The sequence below is a fragment of the Balaenoptera physalus genome (genome assembly GCF_965194825.1).
Source record: "Balaenoptera physalus genome assembly, chromosome: X".
Taxonomy (NCBI): Eukaryota; Metazoa; Chordata; class Mammalia; order Artiodactyla; family Balaenopteridae; genus Balaenoptera; species Balaenoptera physalus.
The window spans coordinates 99,890,643-99,912,240 of record NC_138903.1 but is presented as its reverse complement, the minus strand read 5'-3'; the positions used below and the strand labels follow the sequence as shown (position 1 = coordinate 99,912,240).

Here is a 21,598-nt window from a genome sequence, read left to right as displayed (position 1 = left end):
ATTTCCATATTGAGCAGAGCTGGGGGCAGGGGGAAGATGGAGAAGGACTAGGGAAAAGTCTTCAAGGAGAAGGTGGAGAGCGGAACTGCCCTTTTCTGAGAGTTCTGACAAAGCAGCCCAGGAAAGAAGTGCTTGTTGTGTCTGCTCTTGCTAAGCCGGGGGCATCTCTGGCCAGTTGCCTCCCCTGCCTTAGGACTGGATGACTTTTATGGTCGGATCTGCAAATAAACCTCTGTCTATAACACATTGACCATGTAAGACAGGTGCCACTTAGTCATATAATATTAAACAAGGCTGACCTTAAATGTGCCTCTTTAACCGTGGTTGAAAATAGAGGTACACACACAGGCTCATGGGTCATGTATGCTTAGTTCTATACAGCAAAATACCCTTTAAAATATATTGAAGATTGGTTCTGAAAATTAACAGATTTAAGTCTCAGAATGTAGCACATTGGGTCACTAGAACTGAATGTCTTTGAGCTGACTGTCAGATCTTTCCAAGGGCAAAAATGAAACATGATATCAGCCATTACAGGCCATGAACCTGTTCTCACCCACCTGATGCTTTTACTAATTAGCTTCTTGGCTGGGTGGCAATTTGGGGCAAGTGCATGCAAGCTGGATTCACAGGGGAGCCCACATTCCACTCTGCCATTTCGCAAGCCACTGGGATACTACACTGCTCCTCTTGGCTTCTTTCCCTCCCAGGAGTCCTGCTCTGCCCTGGTGGAAAAATGGGAGCAGGAGAACTTTTCATTAAATGGAGAGATTTCCTGGGGCTTTGGTGTTTTGTTAGTTTTATTTATTTTTTTTTTTAGTGGGTTGTCTGAAAACATTCATGTTCCTTGACCCATTAATTTCACTTCCGGGATACTATCATTAGGAAACAATCCAAAATATTGAAAAAAAGGCTAAATCACAAAGATGTTTTTGTAATATGATTTAGACTAGCAGAAAATGAAAAGCAATTTAAACCTCTTAATAATTGGAGAATGGGTCGGTGAATCTTGATACACTGGTTTAATGGACTATTACACACAATGTTTGTTAAGAAGTCTATGCCACAGCATGGAGAAAGTGCTGATGACCAAGTGAAATGTAGGACCCAAACTGATATGTACATTAATATTCCACTGCTTTGTAAGAATACAAAAACACATAGGAAAAAAACTAAAGGAAATATTCTATAATGCTAACAATGCTTGGGTTGAGGTGCTGGGATTATGAGTGGTTTTTTTCTCTTTGTTTTCAATATTTGCATGTTGTGCTTATATTACTTGTAAAACAAAGTAAAAATAAAAGTGGGTAGTATGCCAGTGAAGACAGGAGATTGGTAAAGCAGGCAGCTTGTAGGTATATTCTTAAACTTTTCTCAGTTTATGCTCAATCTGATTTCATGGACTGTTTATACTTTTTCTGAGGCAAGAAGAAATAGGACATGATGGTGTGATCTGTTCCTCCCTTGGAATGGGTGTGCGTGGAGGGAGGTGGAGGGGTGGTGGCAACAGGATTCTCCTTGTTACTCAGTGTTTCACTGCTCATGTACACTTTAGGGTTAATCACCTTTGTTGCCTATTACCATGTTCAAGCTAATTGTTTTAGAGTTCAGAAGAGTAAAACTACCAAATTGACCACGCCTTGAGTTATCATCTGCGAAACAGATAACTGACACTGATCCAAGATTTGGAAATGCCAAGGACTTATTGTGGTTCTTAAAATAATTTTCCAACCTAATCTAGATAGAAGTAGAGATAGGAGCAAAGAGGTGGGGCCGACTCAAAGCCTGTTCTTAAGCTAGCGCTGAACTTAAATAACAGCAAGTGCCAAGTTGGTATGATGTTGACAAGACCTAGAACAGGGTCCTGGAAACATTGATCAGTGGAGATTCCTGTTGCTCTCCAACCTACCTGCATATCGTGGCCTAAAGAGGAGAGATTTTGCAGGGTCCTTCTGCCATACTTCTGGCTAAACGCCTTCCTCTTACGTCTTTGAATTTTCCCTCCTGCCATTAACATTTTACTTACAATGGAATTGGAAAATTGAATGTAGCATTAAGCCAGGTTTATAATCTGTTAAAACCAGAGTCGATTCAATTTAATTAATATTTATTAAGCATCTTCTATGTACGAGCTAATATGCTAGATAATATATTGTAGTGGAAGTGCTATTACCCTAGGAGTAATAAAACCTGCACTCTGGTCCTGGCTCTGACCACTTTTAAGCTCTGGCGGCTTCATCTATAGAAAGAGAGGGTTGAAGCACTAGGTGGTCTCCCAAGAGTCTTTCTACTTCTAGCCTTCACTTATCTAAGGACACCTGCACAAAAGACTGAGTTGCAAATAAAGGGTTAAAAAGAAAAAACCCTTACTTCATAAAATTGCTGTACCCTTCTAGAAGAAGACCCCTTTGAAATAATAAGATTCATAGATAATGTTTATTGAGCCTTTACTATGTACCAGGCTCTGAGCTTAGCACTTTACGTAGATTACTTCCCTTAATCTTTATAACAACCCTTTGAGGTATGAGCACCGTTAGCCCTATTTTGCAGATGATGAAATTGAGACTTAGGGAGATCAAGAGACATGTATGAAGTCAGTTAGTAAGTCATAGATCCAGGATTTGGACTTGGGCAGTGTGACTCTAGACCCAGGCTTTTAACCATGGTATTTATACTGCCTGCCCATTACCCAGTGAAAGTTTAGGGATAACCTGCAAAGGGACCATTGTTTCTTACCTCCCAAAGGAAGCAATTAGTATCTTGCATTGCAGGACTCTTGGGAAAGCTGTTCTCTAGGACACTTCAGGCCACAATATGGACCAACATGAGAGGACATGAGAGAATTCAGTGGGCTGTTTTGCATCTTTGTGTGGGAGGTTGTGTGTGTGGGGGGGTGTGTGTGGGTGTGTGTGGGTGGGTGGAGGCTGTGTGTGTGTTTTATGCACAAATACATGCACGTAGGTATAGGGGAAACTTTGAACTGGCTTCTTTCCATTTCGCTGGAAGTAAAATGGTATGAAACAAGTTGACCAAGATTTAGCAGAGAAACAGGTTTCCTAGACTTAGATTCTTTATCCTGGTTGGTGGAGTGAGGGGTGGGGGCAGAATAGGAGGAGGAGGTAGAAGGGATAGAAAGAAGATCTTATAGGCAGATTTCAAAATTAATTGAAGGGTAGGAATTCGGTCTGCCCTGCCCACCTTGTAATGTTGATTTTCTGGGTCTTGGCTTGGGAAATATCTGGGCTCTCACTAATGTGTTTCATTTTGGCTCAGCCCCTCAGGTATACTGGGAGTGGCCGATGACTGCAAATGGAGTAAGAATTTAGCTTGGCCTTGCTGCCCTGTTGTTGTTACAAAAGAGTTGAATATATAGATTCAAATTGCATTTTTAAAGAGAGAACCATGGATATCCTTTCTTCCCCTATCAAGTATCCTCAGGGACAGTCTGTTTGTCCAGGGGAAACAAGGTTATTTTATTGATTGAAGATGATGTCAGACCCCTGGCAGTGGCATGATTAAAGCTGTGGGCAGATTAAAGGTTGCAGAGTTCATAACTATTTTAATTCTTGCGCATGAGACAAGGAATCTTTTCCTTTCCTTTCTCTAGTAAATAAATGGAGTAGTGTTCCCCTTCTTATGTGACTCTTATCATGTAGATGAACATAAGTTCTTTAAGGAAAAAAAATCAGTAAACTGGAGAGGAATCAGCAAAGCTTTTTTCTTAGACGGATTTCTTTTCCTCTTTTAAACAGAAACAAAAAAGGCCAGGGGGCGGGGTGGTGGGGAGGGACAATCTGTGTCCGGTTGACATAAAGTGGTTTGGGTTTTGAAAAGGATATGGAGGAGAGGGGACAAAATTAAAGGAAGAGAGTAAGATTTTGGATATGTAAAGTTTTCTTGGTGAGGAGCTGGGTGTCAGGAGCAAGCCAGTCAAAATCAGCTTGAAGAATCTAAATAGTACTGGAGAAGAATTGTAGTGGTTTCTCACCAGGGGCTCAAGTTTAAAAGCCTTGGGCTGTTTTCTGCGTGTTTCAGTTGAAGAAAAAAAAAAGACAACTGTTTTGTTCAAAATTGGACAATAGAAGCACGGTGGTTATTTACCATAGCTCTGTTAATAGCCCAGCTTTGATTCCAATTAGAAGTTGTTCCTCTGTTTTGAAATTAGGGGAGACACCCAAAAATAATTACCTTGCATATTGGAGATGATTTTGCTTTTTGCTTGTGATTATACATTGGACCAAAACAAGATGGAAAGACAAATTTCCATGTTTGTTCACTGTATATCTGTTCATTTTATTTTTGGCAACATTGCAAGGAAATAATGTTAAATTAATCACTGTGTGGTTTTGTGGATTTTTTTTTTTAAACTTGGATGTTTTGGACATGCTCCCAAAATACAGGGACGCTTGTGTGCTTCCTTTGCATTGCTTTGCTCCTCAAATGGTGTCCCTGGTGCGGATTAAAGGCTTTCCTTTAAGCGATATGAGTGAGTCATGGCTAGGCCAGGGCAGAAAATAGGAATGTAGAACATGTGCCTCTCACCTAAACACAAACCCTTCAGTTTCATAACCATTTTGGTTGGACCTGCAGGGCTTTTCTGAGGGTCAAAGGAGTAATTCGAAATGAGGACTATGTCAGATCTATATCTGGTGGGCGTTTGCATCTAGTCTCTATAACGTGAGTCCAGTAGTTTCCTTTTGTGGAGATACCGGGGCAGTGGAAGTGCTGAGAAAGCAAGTTGAGGCATCTTCTTGGAGAAGAGTTGCTGCTATGTGTGGAGAAGGGCAATCACTTTTGCTACTCCAGTAAGAATGGATGGGCCATTGATCAGATTGTAAGCTCTGTGAGGGCAGGAACTATGTGTTGTGCGTCCTTTGTATCCCTCATTGTGTTTAGCACAGGGCTGGCAAATGTGTGGAATAGCCAGGATGCAAGAAGTACTTAATGACTTGGTTGAAAAGAAGCTTGGGTTTTCTTCTGCCCCTCTGAGGCCGTAGCAGTTAAATCAGGAGCTTCACTGAGTGTTCTTTTTTTGGCTAAAATCTACCTTTTGATGACTGCCTTCCCTTCTGGGATGTGGGCCAGTGAGCCTCACTCACCTTTCCTGCTACTGATAGCAGTTTAAATGTTGCACCCAAAAGGTGACAGTGGTTATAGCTTTTGTCGTCACCTACCATTCCAAGTCAGAATGGAAGCAGCTGCTCCTGGGGGCTGTGAGGCTAGAGCAGAGCAATCCTGAACATTTCCATCCCCTGGAGACTGGACGACCCCCTGAACACAGCCGCTGGAGAGTGAGGTTTCTTTTTGTCCTTGTGGAAATGGACTCTGTCACTCACGTAAAAGGCAAGCACACGGGAGGTAAAGTCATCCCCTTGGAAGGACTGGTTTGGTTAACTGTTGGCCATTGGTGGCAAAATAGAAACGACGTTTTTATTTCTCCCTCCCTCCCCCTCCTGACCATTTCAGAGTGACCAGTGGTTGGACTCTTGGCGGCGCTTACCCTGAACCTGAGTGTTAGGGGAGAGGGAATCTGCCGTTGCGGTTTCTGGAGCTGCTCATAAGCAAGAATTCCCTATCCTGAGCAAGGCTTTAAGCCTAAAAGAAAGCAGAAATAGGTATGGACCATCGGTGTGAGTGGGTGCCGGTGTGTGCGTGCAAGCCCGGGTGTGTGCAGGGCGGGGCGGGTGTGGGGTGGGAGGGGGTGGCGCGCTCTTCAGAGTCTGTATTTCCCTGCCTTTCAGGAAGGCTTTCTAAGTGATTTTGTTTGAACCATGCATGCTCCCATTTCTATTTTTTGGAGAGAAGAGAAGTAGTTTTCTAGTCATCTTTCCAGTTTCAGGCACCAGCAGAAATTTATATGTTATACCTGTCAGCCTAATAGAAAATTGCAATCTGACAGTTTAAGTACAGGAGTCCCAGAGGGTCACTGCGAGAGAGGGAAAGTGGACTTAAGGGCAGGTTGCTCAGCCCCTTGGTGCGTACTTCCCCCCAAAATATGATGAATGGGATTTAAAAGGGGCCTTTGGAAGGTTAACTGTGGGGTGAAACTGCTCAATAGAACAATTAGAAACCAGGTAGCAGTAATCATGCAAGAAGTGCAAAAGGAGGGGGGATGACCTTTTTCCATCTACCACACGCATCTTCTGGGTCAATCCCTGCAAGACTAAAGGAAAGGGGGTCATGTTTCCAGAGAGACTGGAGACTATTTCAAATCATAGAAGTCAGGGCCTGGGAGCCAGGACTCCAAAGTTCTCATCTAGGAACCCGAGGCTGGTTAGGTTGACCTAATTGTGACTTTTTGTGTGACATCATGTCCATTCTCCAACACTACTTAAGATCCTTGAAGTGAAAAGTTTCACTATTGAATATTAGTATTGAATTGCAGGACTTAACATGACAGACAGATTCTGTCCAAAGATTTTATGAGCCTCTAATGAATTTGCGTAGACTATGCTGTGCAGAGAGAGAGAGAAGAGAGAGGTCGCCTACTACCATTTTTCAGGTGGGAAAACGGAAGACAAGAAGAGAGGAATCAATTGCTTAGGTTAACCTGTAAACCCATAGCATGATTAGAATTTGAGTCTTAAGTTGTCTTTACTACTGATATCCATTTCACTCAGCCCATATTATTTCCCTAAGAAGAATTGGGGTGGGGGAAGGGATATGGTAATCATACCCTTTCCAGAAGGATGACCTTTTAGTTTTTCAATTTCTAAATGCTGTCAGTGGCACACTTCAAATAAAGAGGGCTTCCCCTTTAAGCTCCTCCTACCCAACAACAACAACAAATTCTCAATGACTATTTCTGGATGGCTGAAAGAGAAACTTTGTCAATAACAATTATCCCAAGCCCTTCTCTTACTAAGCCAAGGAGTATCCAAAATGGACAATACCAAAAGGATTTAAAAAAAATATGTTTCAGAGTTTTATGAGATCAGAGAAAAAGATTTGCATCAAGCAGAGATCATTTCTATCTGGTGCAAGCCAAGCTCTCTTCACTTTTTATTTATTTGAGTTATTATTTGGCATTTTGTAGCTCCCTCCACATGCTGAACAGCTTTACAGATCCTGCCTATGGGGTAATTTCCCTCACGGTCCTTCCCCCGCTGCCACAACCATAAGAGTTGGATTTTTCATTTCAGTAGAATACAGAGAGATGAACTTTGTAAGGACCTAGGAAAATTGCCCTCTCTGATCACCCTACTTGGCTGCTTCACGTTTCCCCAGTGCTTTTAAGAGTTAAGTCAAGATTGAATACTTAACCCAGGCTAAAAGTAAAAGAGGAAACAGAGGGCTCTTATGCCTCCAAGTTCCTCGTCATGTCAATGTTAGAGCCAGAAGCCGCCAACAATTAACCGATTAATTCTAGATTCAGTTCTCTACTTTGTCTCTGCAGTGGAAACCTCACCCCCAAATACTCATTTTCTTCCCCTTTAGAGGACTGATTTATCCATCACCTGGATGTTAAGCTTCCTGTTTCCCCTTCCCAGGTCAAGGGCAGCCCAGGTGCCCAATTTCTCTCTCTCTTCACAAGGCACCACCAGCAATAGAGATGAGAAATTCTGAAGAACAGCCAAGTGGAGGAACCACAGTATTGCAGCGTCTGCTACAAGAGCAGCTCCGCTATGGCAATCCTAATGAGAATCGCAACCTGCTTGCCATACACCAGCAAGCCACAGGGAACGGCCCTCCTTTCCCCAGTGGCAGTGGGAACCCAGGCCCTCAGAATGATGTGTTGAGTCCCCAAGACCACCACCAACAGCTTGTGGCTCATGCTGCTCGACAAGAACCCCAGGGGCAGGAAATCCAGTCAGAAAACATCATCATGGAGAAGCAGCTTTCCCCTCGAATGCAGAATAATGAGGAACTCCCGACCTATGAGGAGGCCAAGGTCCAGTCCCAGTACTTTCGGGGCCAACAGCATGCCAGTGTCGGAGCTGCCTTCTATGTCACTGGAGTGACCAACCAGAAGATGAGGACTGAGGGACGCCCGTCAGTTCAGCGGCTCAATCCTGGAAAGATGCATCAGGATGAAGGACTCAGAGACCTTAAGCAAGGACATGTTCGCTCCTTGAGTGAACGACTAATGCAGATGTCACTGGCCACCAGTGGAGTTAAGGCCCATCCGCCTGTTACCAGCGCTCCCCTCTCCCCACCACAACCCAATGACCTCTACAAGAATCCCACAAGTTCCAGTGAATTCTACAAGGCCCAAGGGCCACCTCCCAGCCAGCATAGCCTGAAGGGCATGGAACACCGAGGCCCCCCACCAGAGTATCCCTTCAAGGGCATGCCACCCCAATCTGTAGTGTGCAAGCCCCAAGAGCCAGGGCACGTCTATAGTGAGCATCGTCTGAACCAGCCAGGGAGAACAGAGGGGCAACTGATGAGGTATCAGCATCCCCCTGAGTATGGAGCAGCCAGGTAAGAGAGTTCCCTTTCTGTCATTCCCTGACCTCATCCCCAACCAGCTTCTGCTGTGTGTTGGGAATCTTAAGGGAAGGAATGGGCAGGTGTTTGGTATAACAAACTCTGCAGTGCATGGCTGGCCCCTGGCTTAGCAAATTTCCTGCCAACCTGAATTTCTAGCCTCTTCAGCCGTCACTAGCCCTGTATTAACATACCCTTGACTTTATAGGTTGAGCATGGCCCCAACTGCCTAGTGGCTGAACAGGAGCACAAGTCTTGATTTCAGCAGCTTTTCGCTGTCCCGTCTCCTCAGATATTGAAGGAAGAGTCAGTGTTCCTCTTCTTGTGAGTTATTAAGCCCTTCTTTGAGGGGAAGTAAATTATCTTGTGCTTGAGTCTGGAATATCCCATCACTTTCATTTATTCTCCTCCACAAAAGCTCTCCTCACTAATTTTTGCAAACAAATCTTTCTGCAGAATTTGTATGATTTTCTCAGACACTAAACAAACATCCAGATATTATTGTTGGGAGAACTATATATGTGCAGGTTCAGAATGTGACTTGCCTTGTACTTCCTTGCAGTTCATGAAGTCTGGACTGCTTCATCTTTCTTCTGTAGAGAGTTTGCTAGCTGCCGGTGACGTTTTCAAACATCTAAGTTAAATTCACCTCATATCATATAGATGCTAAAATGCGGAAGGTAAAATATTCCCATGGCTTCTGTACAACTTGCCATTAGTTCAGGAGGACTGTTTTGTATATTCATTAATTCCTAAATGTACTTCTGAATTATTCAGGGACCCATTGACTCATTGCTGTATCAACCAGACCTTATGATTCTATGATTCTGTTCATTGTTCCTATTGGTCCTGTTGGGGCCATGTCTCCAGTCAGGAGTATTTAAGCATATGGGACAGAGGGAAGGTTTCAACCTTGGGCAAAAATGATGGCAGTTATGTGTGGTTTTCCTGCCTTGTTACCATGGGTAGTTATGGGTGGCTTTTTTCTATAGGCAGCCCCTAGACGAGGCCTGTGATCTCTTTGATGCCTACCTTTTTGCCTCCTGTCCCCTCTTACTCATTTGGGAAAGAGTCTCTTGGCTTGAAGTATAGTGGGTGACTCAAGAAAGAAGGCAGTCAGGGGGTGGAGTAGGGTGAAGGTAAGAGAATGCACCTGGCATTTCCTGGTATTTCATTTTTTTCACCTCTAGGTCCTGTTTTTTAGCCAGAGGCAATTCACTTTGGGCTCCACCCCTAACTTTGCCAGTTTAGGATTTTTTTAATTCCTTAACCCAGGCTGATTTCCTAACCTTTTTCAACCTCCTCTGTGCAGCTTTCAAAGGGCAGGAGCCTAACGTCTGATAAGTGGCTTGAAACAGGAAATGGGGTAATGGACAGGGCCCTTCCGGTTTAAATGAGCAAGAACCCAATTCCCATCTGCCCAACGAAACGGAAGACCCAGGGAGGGGTTGGTCCATTGGACTGCTTAGCTTAATGGAAACCCATCCAAACCAGCAACATGGCAGTGAAGCTGGGGGGTTTTATTTTGCTCTTCTCATCAGCATGGAAGAGTGTGTGGGCGTCCCTCCTGTATGTGAGTGGGCTGTAAGTGTATTGCCTCGTGGGAGGGGAGAGTGTTGGCTGGGGTGTGGAGCAGAATCCAAGCCCCGCTCAACACATGGCCCGCCTTCCCAGGAAAGCTATTTTCAGAACTCATTCACCAGCATTGTTTGTGATCTGAAATGACTCCCACAGTGTTTGAAGCTAGATAGAAAAGCCCTTTGATCTGCCTAAATAAATATTAAGGAGCCCAAAGAGAGATTTTTTTTTCCTCCCCATACTGATTAAACCACCAGAGAAACTTAGCTGCATATATTTAACCGGAAGGTATTTGTATTTTCTCCTCCCTCCTATGTTATCTGTGGCTCTCTCGCTCTGTTCCCCAAAGCGGTAGATTCCACGCTGATTACCCTCTCTTGAGCGGTATTTTAATACACAGGTTTGCTGGAACAGTTTTTTTTTTTTTCCTCTATGGGAGAGGAATAGGGTGCTTGATATGCTCAAAGAATAATCAAGCCTAAGACAATCCTAACCAGAAGATGCTCTTTGTGAGCTTTGGGTCTGCAGCAGACAAACTCTGGCAATAAAATTTTTGCAGAGCCTGGGGTGAGGGTGTGGCACCTATTGACAAATTACTGGCAAGGGGAGGTCCTTGAATTGCTTTCCGTAATTATACCACTTTTAGGTGGTGGCACATTTTTCCTCCTTTATTTCCTTTAACCAACTAGCTGGACAGTTTGTGAGTACCTTTCCAAGTAACTGCCGCTAGCACCAAACGATTAGAAGACAAAATCCTTAGTTCTTAATCCACAAATTACAGATCAAGATTCAGAGTAAGCTCTTTGAACAAATTGTTGTTCAAAAAACCTTTGTTGGCCCTTAGAGGTGCGGTGAAATGCTAGAGATTTGCTGTTAAAATGAACAAAACGTTATAAACAGACTTTTTTATTACTTCATCTTCCCTATGCCCTCCTCCCCACTTAAAAAATAAATATCCTGAATGCCCAGAACTCCAGATGGGAAACAAGGCCAAGCCATCTGAAGAATTAAAACTTTTCTGAATCTTTGTCTTTCTAAGTGCTGAGCCTTTTCTGCATCCGGGGTTTATACATTTATCAACTGCTTTTAAAAATTAAATCCTTTCTGTTTGTAAAGCAGCCACCTCCTTTCAATTGTTGAAATCGTGCCCAGATCTGAGGTTTCTTGAAATCCTTTTTTAGTGGAATCTAAGGGTGACCTAACTCTGTAGTTCAGAGCGGAGCTGGTTGTGCAAGAGAAACAATCAGGAATTTGCAGCCCTCTCCAGGATTCAGAGAGTAACCATCACAGAGCCTGGGAAAGGCACAGTTTCTGTGGGGAGAATAAATTGGGTTCCAGGCTGTTGGCACCTGCTCTGGTGAGAGTGTGCATGTGCGGGCTTGCACACGTGTAGGCCAGGAGTGTATAGTGTGCGTTGGGGGTGTGTGTGGGGGGCTGTGTGTCTGGGAAGGGCAGGGGCTCCAGTCAGAGAGGTCGCAGGGTGGAAGTTGCTGTGTCAGCTCAATGTATCTGTTTTTGCTTTCCCTTTGTGTCCTCACAAGCTGTCTCTGGGAGAGATTTCCCCCAGCTTTGAGGAGATGCTGATTTTGGTCACTGGCCTCTGTCCTGCGTGTATGTCAGGTCTCCTTTTCCGCAGAGCACCTGGGGCCCAGGTTGTCTTAGGAAGGAGAAGGATGAAGGGAGGGAAGGGGCAGGGAGGCAGGTCAGGGCGTCCATGGGATCATGTGATTGTGTTGTCTACAGGCGGCTTGTTGTTCCTGGTTAATGTGTCAGTGGGGAGAGATTCCTGCTGCTGTGCAGTGGAAGGACCTGGGGAGTGTGCCGCTCACCCAGCTGCCACCTTTATTATTACTGTTACTCTGATTATTTTTTAATCTTGAGTGTAGTTTTGCTTCCTCTGACATTCCCCCAGCTCGCTCCCACTCCCGTCATTCCTCAGCCCCCTTCTCTCAGGGGGGAATTCACAGGAGTGTTAATACTGTCCTACTTTTTCATGGTGGGCGGATGCCGGAGTCCAGATGGAGTTCGTTGGCTGGAGGGCTTTCTCTCCTTTTGCGACGGCCCAAACCTTGCTTCGTGTTTGCAAACCTGCCAGGGGCGGACTGCGTTGGTTTTCCCAACATCACGGTGCACTGAAGTCTGCTCCCTTTTCCAGCCTGGGGAACCCAAGGGGCAGCTGCCTTTTCTCCACTTATCTTTAGGCAGAGCCCAGAGTCGTGGCCGGGGCCACTGCCATCCTGGGCTTATCCTACTCTGGAGACCTCCTCCCAGAGACCTTGTGGTCTCTCCTTTCCCGAGGCCCCTGGGAGGCCATGTTCTGTCCAGGGCATGGAGGGGCCTTTCAGGAGGGAGGCCAGGGCAGGAGGGAGGCCAGTGGCCAGTCTGTTTGAGAGAGAGGTCTGGGTTGCTGATGGGACCCAGGGGAGCTGTGGGAAGGAGGCCCAGTTCACAACTGGGCATTCAGTCTTTAAAAGAGAACACCTCCCGGGCCTTGGGTTTCCAAATCGTGGCACTGAGGATGAAGGTTAATATGGTCATTTACCCCTTAAAATTTGAAAGCTGGATTGAAGAACATGAAATTTAAGCCCCTCTTTTCTGCGCAAGATATACAAAAGCCCCAACAAATCCCAGGACATCATGCTTTAACTCTAGGGATATATATAAATTATAATAGCTCTTACTAGAAGTGGAAGGAGAGCACATAGTCCATTTTACTTCTGAGGAAACTGAAGATCCACAGCATGAAAAATGCAGGAAGACTCTCCCCCAAATAAGTTTATAAACAGCTCCCAGGCTTTTGATTGAATGAGTGCTTTGAGCTCCTCGACATAACGGTTATGTATGGTAGCAACTTTCCAGTTGTAATCATAAAAACCATGTAAATTCTTCTGTCTACAAAAACTTTTCCCTCTTCAATATTCAACAATTATTTATAGTGACAGATGTGTGAAATTGGAAGAATGTGGGTACACCAGACGCATTGATGGGGCTGAGAGACAACCTTCGGCTTGAGCAGGTTTGAGGGCTCTGGCGAACATCTGGGTTATTGGATATCTGTGAGCAAGTGTTTGGAATGGTTTTGTAGCTGTAAAAATCCCTCATAGTGAGGATCTCTTGTAGAGAGAGATAAATGAACAGTAATGACAACTGGAGTATGTGTGGGAGGGATGTGCTTTAGCATCTGGAATGCCTGTTAAAAGTTAATTGCTCCTGGTGATTCGTCCCAGTTTCACCACAAATTTTATGCAATTTAGTGCAAAGATTAAGTGGATATCCCATAAGTAAAATCACTAACAGGGTCAACCATTCTCATTGGGAGGTAGATATGAGACTCTTTGTAATTCCTATGGAGATCAAAACTGAGAAGAGTCCAGTATTTTTGTAATTCATTTGTGACCTCGGGAACAAAATAGGTTCATGCAGATGAAGTAACTTGAGCAAGGTTACACAGCTAGTAAGCAGTAGGAAAGGTCTCCAAACTCTGTTGGTATCCAAATCCTGTGCTCTTAGCCATCTGTCTTCCCTGGATTGAGAAATATCAACTGTAGGACAGGCATCCACAGGATGTGGGAGTATATGAGGGTAGCTGGGCATGGGCTGGGGGGTGAACAAGTTTGTTTGTTTTCAGTGTATACCGACATATTCTTCCTGGTCGTGGTGATGGTAGAAGTGATCCATCTGCATAGTCTGATTGTTTCCCTTAATGGCTGATAGTCCAGTATTAGGTACAAAAATGGAAGAGTCACATTAAACCATGTACCAAAGTTCTCTTTCTAGAACTTTCTATAAGCAATAGGCTGGGAATCTGAACATCGGTGGAAATCAATGCATTATAGTAGTGGAAAGAACCAGAAAATGGGACTTAGGTTCTACCCTGGAACTGCCACTAACTCACTCTGTAATATTTGGCAGATCACTTCCCCTCTCTGTACCTCAGTTTCTCCCTCTGTCCAATGACAGAGTTGGACTAAAGGATTTCTTTAAGGCCTTTCCAGTCCTTATGTTTTGTGATTCAGTTAAGTCAAAAATAGTATGGTAGTGTTGCCTGTAATCCCCTCCAAATCTTGGGATTATTGCTGCTAAAAGGCATCATTCAATTATTAACTGTAATCAACAATAATTATTTGGTATCCCTAATGTAATAAGTATCTATATATCCTCAAGTAATTTTTTGTGACTGTATGAATTATCCAAGAGAGTTGCAGATAATACGATGAAGGGTTGTTTTGACGACGGTTTGCCGTTTCCTTCTGCGCAAGTGCAACGAACTTTCTAACTGTGACTCTTTCTGTGTGCTGGGCCACATATAGAATGCCAGCAAAGGGTTAGTTTAAAATCCTGAGGTGACAGTTACCTAGTTGAAGACGAATTTGAAATGCTTACCCTTGAATAACCAGTGTACAAGGATGCATCACTTAGATTTTCACCAAGCAACCTTTGAGATCATCTGGTTCCATCCTGCACGGGATCACACCTCTGTCGGTCAGGTATTCACAGGACCCCGTAGTCTGACCCTTCCTGCTCCTCATTTCTCAGCTGCCTGGGGGCCCTGGGAGCCTCCTCGTCTCCCTTTCTTGTGCCCCTCTCCCCAGTGCCTTTAGAGGGAGCTTAACCTGAGCACACCCTCCGTGTTTTCCAGGCCAACGCAGGACATCTCATTGCCGTTGTCAGCCCGGAACTCTCAGCCACACAGCCCTACTTCTTCCCTCACGTCTGGGGGTTCCTTACCCTTGCTGCAGTCTCCACCGTCCACTAGATTGTCTCCTGCCCAACACCCCTTGGTCCCAAACCAAGGAGACCACTCAGCTCACCTGCCTAGGCCGCAGCAGCATTTCCTCGCTAACCAGGCTCACCAGGGGGATCATTACCGTCTCCCCCAGCCTGGCCTGAGTCAGCAGCAGCCGCAGCCGCCGCCGCCGCCACACCATCACCACCATCACCAGCAGCAGCAGCCAGGAGAAGCCTATTCAGCTATGCCTCGGGCTCAGCAGTCGTCTGCTTCGTATCCGCCAATGCCAGCCGACCCTTTTGCCATTGTTTCCAGAGCCCAGCAGATGGTTGAGATTCTCTCAGATGAGAACCGGAACTTGCGGCAGGAGTTGGAAGGATGCTACGAGAAGGTGGCGAGACTGCAGAAGGTGAGGCCCCCCCTATGGGGATATTTGAGTCTTTTTGAAATCTTATTGGTTTAATATCGATGTAAAAGTCTCCACTTGTGGGTCCCTGCGTGACTTATGGGCGCGTCTTCAGGATTCTTACATTTCAAGGTTATAGATGGAGCAAACTTTGGACAAGCCTTCTGCCTGTCTTTCTAGCAGAAGTCACATTTCACAGACACCATAGCCCTCAAGAAAGCTTAATTGAGTGTTTGAGAATTACAAAAGGCAGAGAAACTGCTTCAGAAGGTCAAGAACACTGGAGAGGTCTGTGTAGGTGAAGGACCTGCCAGCATAAAGACTTTTCCTTTTGATTATATTTTCCCAAATACTGATTTTGAATGTTCAATATAAACCCATAGTTCCCAGAAAAATCTCACCACTGAAGTTAGATCCTGCCCTGCCTTGTTCTGGAAAGGGCTTAGAGTACTTTTCCGAGTGGCAGTTCTCACAGTAACCCTTTTTCAACACCCTTTCCTTTTCCCTCTTCTTGCTTTGGTCCTTCCCTGCAGATCAAATTCAACATCTGCTCTCTTTCTCTGGTGTGTGTGTGGGGCAGGAGGGGCTTAGCACCACAGCTGGGTGACAGGTGACAGCCCTAGGCTGAGGAAGTAGCAAAAGGAGTGTATGTCCCAAGTTCACATTCTTTCCTGGGCCCCTCCTGAGTCTACTGCAGCTGGGACTTTAGCTCTTGAGTGCCCTAAGCTAGGAACCTTAGCTCTTGGCTTCCAGTGGCTGTTGGTGAATGGGGTTATGCCTTTGGCAGCCTCTTTACAGCTTTTGTCATTGTGGAGCTCCTGTGGTTTGATCTCCCTACAATGCAGACTGTTCAGGGAGGTGAGGGTGAAGGTGGAGGAGGGAAGGAATGTTGCCTGGTATTGTTCAGCAACTCTGTCCTTAGGAGACACCCAGGAGTGGAAATTTCAGGGGCCTGAATGAAGCTGACAATATGTAAGCACCAGATCTGGGTCCTAATGAAGAGGGGGGCTTACTATCAGCTAAGTATTTTTATGTAGCAAAAAATGCTTACCACCTACCCAATGTTCCCAATTCTGGATGGGGGTTGTTGGATAAGAAATGTTTCTTCCCAGCTTTGCCCACAATTTAAAATTTTCTCCCTCCTCTCATACCTGACCCCCATCACATTGGTACAATAAATTAATCATACTCACACACTAGAAGCAGACTGGCCCTTTGGCTGATTAGGTTTAACAGTTGACACCGCTCCCTAAACTCTCTATTCATGGTGGCCCTGGCCCCATCTTTGATGCAGTAAACAAAGGATGGACCCAGATCTTCTGCAGGCTCTCTTTGCCAGAGGATGGTGAATTTTTTTTTGAGGGGGAGGGTGGGTGGCAGGGAAGTGGAGCAGAATAGGATTTGGGTTGTTGTTTTGTTCCCCAGTATGGGGAAAGATGCCTCAACCAGGTGTAATCGGGACAGCTTGAGTGCTGGGAGAAGTGAAGGCCGACCCAGTGCTGCAGTGCATTAGAGGCACAGGTGGGGGAGAAGAGGACAAGGAAAGTGGGGAGAATAAGGTAGATATCAGCTGGTGCTAGAAAAAAGAAGAAGGTCCGAGGCTCATGAGGGGAATAAGTAGACAGAATAAGTCTGGAAACCCACCACCATCCTCCCTCTCCCCTGCCCGCAGACCAAACCAATGGATACGCCCTTCTGTGACTTCTTTTCCTGGAAGGTCCTGTTGACAGATGTACAACTTGCCCTTTTGGAGGGAACAGTATCTACAAAAAGGGTAGGGAAAGGATCGGTACAACATCTTGAAAGAGTCCTCTGAACAGCTTGAGTAAAGGGACAGCCTTCCACGAGGATGAGGAGAAAAGGGGACCCTTGTGCACTATTAGTGGGAATGTAAATTGGTGTAGCTACTGTGGAAAACAGCATGGAGGTTTCTCAAAAACTAAAACTAGAACTACCATATGACCCAGCAACTCCGCTCCTCGGTACATAGCCGAAAGAAACAAAAACATGAATTCAAAAAGATACATGCATCCCAATGTTCATAGCAAGATTGTTTACAATGGCCAAGATATGGAGGCCACCTAACTGTCCATCAACAGATGAATGGATAAAGAAGATGTGGTATGTATACACACACACACACACACACACACACACACACACACACACTGGAATACTACTCAGCCATAAAAAAGAATGAAACTTTACCATTTGCAGCAACATGGATGGACTTGGAGGGCTTTATGCTTAGTGAAATCAGTCAGACAGAGAAAGACAAATACTGTACATTATCACTTATATGTGGAATCTAAAAGCAAAACAAACTAGTGAATATAACAAAAAAGAAGCAGACTCAAAGAGAACAAACTAGGGTTAAGAGTGGGGAGAGGGGAAGGGGGAGCGGAGAGATAGAGGTAGGGGATTAGGAGGTACAAACTATTGTGTATAAAATAAGCTACAGGGCTTCCCTGGTGGTGCAGTGGTTAAGAATCTGCCTGCTACCGCAGGGGACACGGGTTCGAGCCCTGGTCCGGGAAGATCCCACATGCCGCGGAGCAACTAAGCCCATGCACCACAACTACTGAGCCTGCACTCTAGAGCCCGCAAGCCATAACTACTGAAGCCTGCGTGCCTAGAGCCCGTGCTCTGCAACAAGAGAAGCCACCGCAGTGAGAAGCCCACGCACCGCAAAGAAGAGTAGCCCCTGCTCGCCACAACTAGAGAAAGCCACGCATAGCAACGAAGACCCAGTGCAGCCAAAAATAAATTAAATAAATAAATAAATAAATAAAGCTACAAGGATATATTGTACACCACAGGGAATATAGCCAATATTTTATAGTAACTATAAATGGAGTATAACCTTTAAAAATTGGGAATCACTATATTGTACATCTGTAACATATAATATTGTACATCAAATATACTTCAATAAAAAACCATAAACAAACAAACAAACAAAAAATGGGGACTGCCTTCCAGGTGTGGCATTCTGTGGGGCACTGGAAAGCCTTGTACCCTAAAGGCTGCCCAGAGCAGACCAATACCAAGCCTGCTCTTTCAAATGGAAATGTGTATTTTCTCTACTGAGCACTTGAATTTCATGCAAAAGCTTTATCAGGCTCAGGCCTTGCAGATCTTGTCTCTAAATGCCATTCACCAGTTTTCACCTTCTGTGCTGCTATCTTGGTGCCATCTGCAAGGAGAAAAACACTCTCAAGTCTGCTCTTTTCTGTGTTGTAATCCTCATTTGTTTGCAGGCAGTCCTGCCTCAGGCATCATTTTGGAGCTGGGACAGGTGGAATCTAAGTTGTTTGGTAACCCCACCTTTCTCCGAGTCTCCCACGGGGGGCCTGATATTTCTCCCCATGAAGTACCCTGAGCTTTGTTAAGGAGGATAGTGGAAAGCTGAGAAGGAATGCAGAATGGTTGCAGGAGTCAAATTTTATTTGAAAATTGCTTAATAGGCCATGAGGTTTACTTGTCTTATACAAATCATATGCAAATATCTCTGTGGTTGTGATATGTGCAATGAAACTCTACTGGTTCCAGAAAGACTCTGGAGTCTAATTTCTTATTTTCTTCCTGATTTGGGCTGATTCAGGGCAGGACCCTTTCTCTTTGAGGTTTTGTGTGTGTGTGTGTGTGTGTGTGTGTGTTTTTCTCTTTTACAAGATTTGCTGGGGTGTCGTAAAACACAACTCTGATCATGAGTTTCTGTTAACAACTCTGATCGTGAGTTTCTGTTAAAAAATCTGTTCTGGTTTCCCACTGACTACGGGATAAAGTCCAAATGCCTGGCATTAAAGCCCTTTTATGATCTGACTCCAATCTGTCTTTGCAGCCAGATCTCACCAGCTTCCCCCTGTGTACCCCCACAGTGTCCAGCCAAACGAGACTACTGGTCATTCTGGGAATGCATTCGCTCACTCAGAATAGAATACCCTTCCCCTCACCTCTGCTCATTGAAATCTGACCCAGCTTTCAGGATCCGACTCTAAATGCCACCTCCTCCCTGAAATTCTTCTCCTCTCACTTCACCCCCAAGCAGGAATAACCTCTTCCTCCCCTACACTTTATAACTTTACTCCTACTTTTCTTAATAATGTATCTTTCCCAATATTCTTTTACTTGATTAGACTGAAAGCTTCTTGAGGGCAGTTATAATGTCCTCATTCATATTTACACACCCTACAGTGCTTTAAAGAGTTCTTGTAATACTTGGCCCCTGGTAAATGTTTGTTCAATTGAACTGAACTAACTACATGAGGCTGAGGCTTAGGGTTTTTAGGGTTCACCTCTGCCACTGACTTGCTCTAGAAAAGGCCATTGAAGTCTTCTCTCTGCTAAAATGGGGAGAGGTACCCTTGTGTAGGCCAATATCATCCTGGATTGAAATAAACATATGAAAGCCCTTCGAACGCTCTGCAATAACTATATACATTATTATTAATATTTTCAAAATTAAGAAATTCTTATTTGGAAAGGAAAATCATTTATAACTAAACTTATGAAATTTATCCTCTCCTACCACCTTCTCTGAAGGCAGAAACATGTATTTGTTTTTAACCTGAGGAAATCTCGTGACCCGGTGAGTTAATTACTGAGCTCAAAGTTGAACTTAGAAATTCTTCCAGGAAACTTTTCTCATCTGACTGTGTTATGCTTGCCTCCTGGCCATCTGTAAAGCCCTGGGAGAAGTTCTCATTAAGGATTTACATATATGTTTTCAGATCGTCTTCCCCATCAACTTCCTATCATCATCACTATCTTTCATTTTTGTTGTTGTTCAGGTGGAGACAGAAATCCAGCGTGTGTCAGAGGCATATGAGAACCTTGTGAAGTCATCCTCCAAAAGAGAGGCCCTGGAGAAAGCCATGAGAAACAAGCTTGAGGGCGAGATTCGGAGGATGCATGACTTCAACAGGGATCTGAGAGGTGAGGGAATCACTTCTGAAGCATCAGTCAAGATGGTGAAGGGACCAATAAGGTCCTACTGTAAACAACAAGGTCCTACTGTATAGCATAGAGAAGTATATTCAATATCCTGTGATAAACCGTAATGGAAAAGAATATAAAAAAAGAATGTATATATATAAATATGTATAACTGAATCACTTTGCTGTGCAGCAGAAATTAACACAACATTGTAAATCAACTATACTGCAATTTTAAAAAAAAGGATGGGGAAGGGAAGGGCTAAGCTAAGGAGCACATGGCGAGGCTTCTAGGTCTTGTCCAGCCCACTAGGATAGTCAGCAAATTGCAGAGCATAGACCAGGCTAGGTTTTTGTGACTACAATAGTGTGTGGTCCTAAGCTTTCTTAATCAAAGTGGGATGAACTGATGTGTGAATCAGACAGTATCCCTCCCGGGTCTCCTGGACCCACTTGGCCTGTCCCCATAGTCTGTGTTACCTCTCTTCCTTTCCAGGTTTAAAGATTTTGTAATAACTTTGATGCTTTTATTTTTCCTGGTGAATGAAAGCTATCATATATTCAGGGATGGATTCCTTGGTTGGAATTTAGAAATCTGCACTAAGGTTTTCTCAGTGAGGAGTGAAAGTATTAAAGTACTCACCTCCTCCTTCCCCGTCATGGTCTAGTATTGTTTTGGGATCCACATTTGCAAACCTATATCTGTGTCACCCCTTCTTGTGTAACAAGAAGAGACATGCTTGTTTTGCCCAAGATCACTGTTTAGAGGGCAAATAGCATGTGCTTGGAAGTTTGTCCTTAGGGCCCTGTTGATTGTCTCCAAATTCCACAGAGCGTCTAGAGACGGCCAACAAGCAGCTTGCAGAGAAGGAATATGAGGGGTCAGAAGATACCAGAAAAACCATCTCTCAGCTCTTTGCAAAAAGTAAGTCTGAAAGCTTCAGCAGCAGGTATTAATATGTGGGTGGGAGTGAGGTGTATGAAAAGGTTACACAGTTCTATTTAGCCTTCTAGAACAGCCAGGGCAGAGTGAATGTCATCTAAGGATTCTTTTTCCTGTTCAAGCATGAAGTTGGGAGATTGTGTTCTTTTCCTTCCGGCCAAGAAGGCTGCTTGCTGCAACATCTAGTCACATCAACATAACTCCTTCTGTATTGAAACAGAGAAGCCCCTTGGAATCCCTGCTTTTTGTCATGCTAGCTGAAAAGGACCTTGATAAACTTGGGGTCCCTTAATATTGAAGGGATTTATCATTGAAGGCTCCATGTGTTGGCTCCCCCATGTTGGGGGATTACAAGGGTAGCTGGACGGAGACCACTGCTAAGGCCTCAACTAGTGACTCTGGTGTGGAGTTGGAGGGTGTGGGGGAGGGCAGAGCTATGTCTTCCTCCTAAATAGTGTTTCCTTTGTCTGGAAATACTCTTAGGACCCTGACAATGAATTAATCCTCTTCTTTATTGGGTCCCTAATGGACTCCACCCAGCTAGACAATGCCTCATTCTTTCCAATTGCCACAGT

At 44.5% G+C, this 21,598-nt stretch overlaps 1 protein-coding gene across 3 annotated transcripts in view; it reads left to right on the top strand.

Moving 5' to 3' along the window:
• The window catches only part of AMOT (angiomotin), a 62,359-nt gene that overhangs the window by 9,594 nt on the left and 31,167 nt on the right, over nt 1-21,598 (top strand). For 2 of the 3 annotated variants that reach the window (XM_082446124.1, XM_082446125.1), the window contains exons 3-7: nt 5,467-5,615; nt 7,491-8,424; nt 14,648-15,146; nt 19,937-20,081; nt 20,913-21,005. In XM_082446124.1, coding sequence (XP_082302250.1) covers nt 7,553-8,424; nt 14,648-15,146; nt 19,937-20,081; nt 20,913-21,005 — 1,609 coding nt within the window. In that variant the 5' untranslated portion in view covers nt 5,467-5,615; nt 7,491-7,552. The remainder of the gene's footprint in view (nt 1-5,466; nt 5,616-7,490; nt 8,425-14,647; nt 15,147-19,936; nt 20,082-20,912; nt 21,006-21,598) is intronic. The other variant, XM_082446126.1, reaches the window with a different exon arrangement.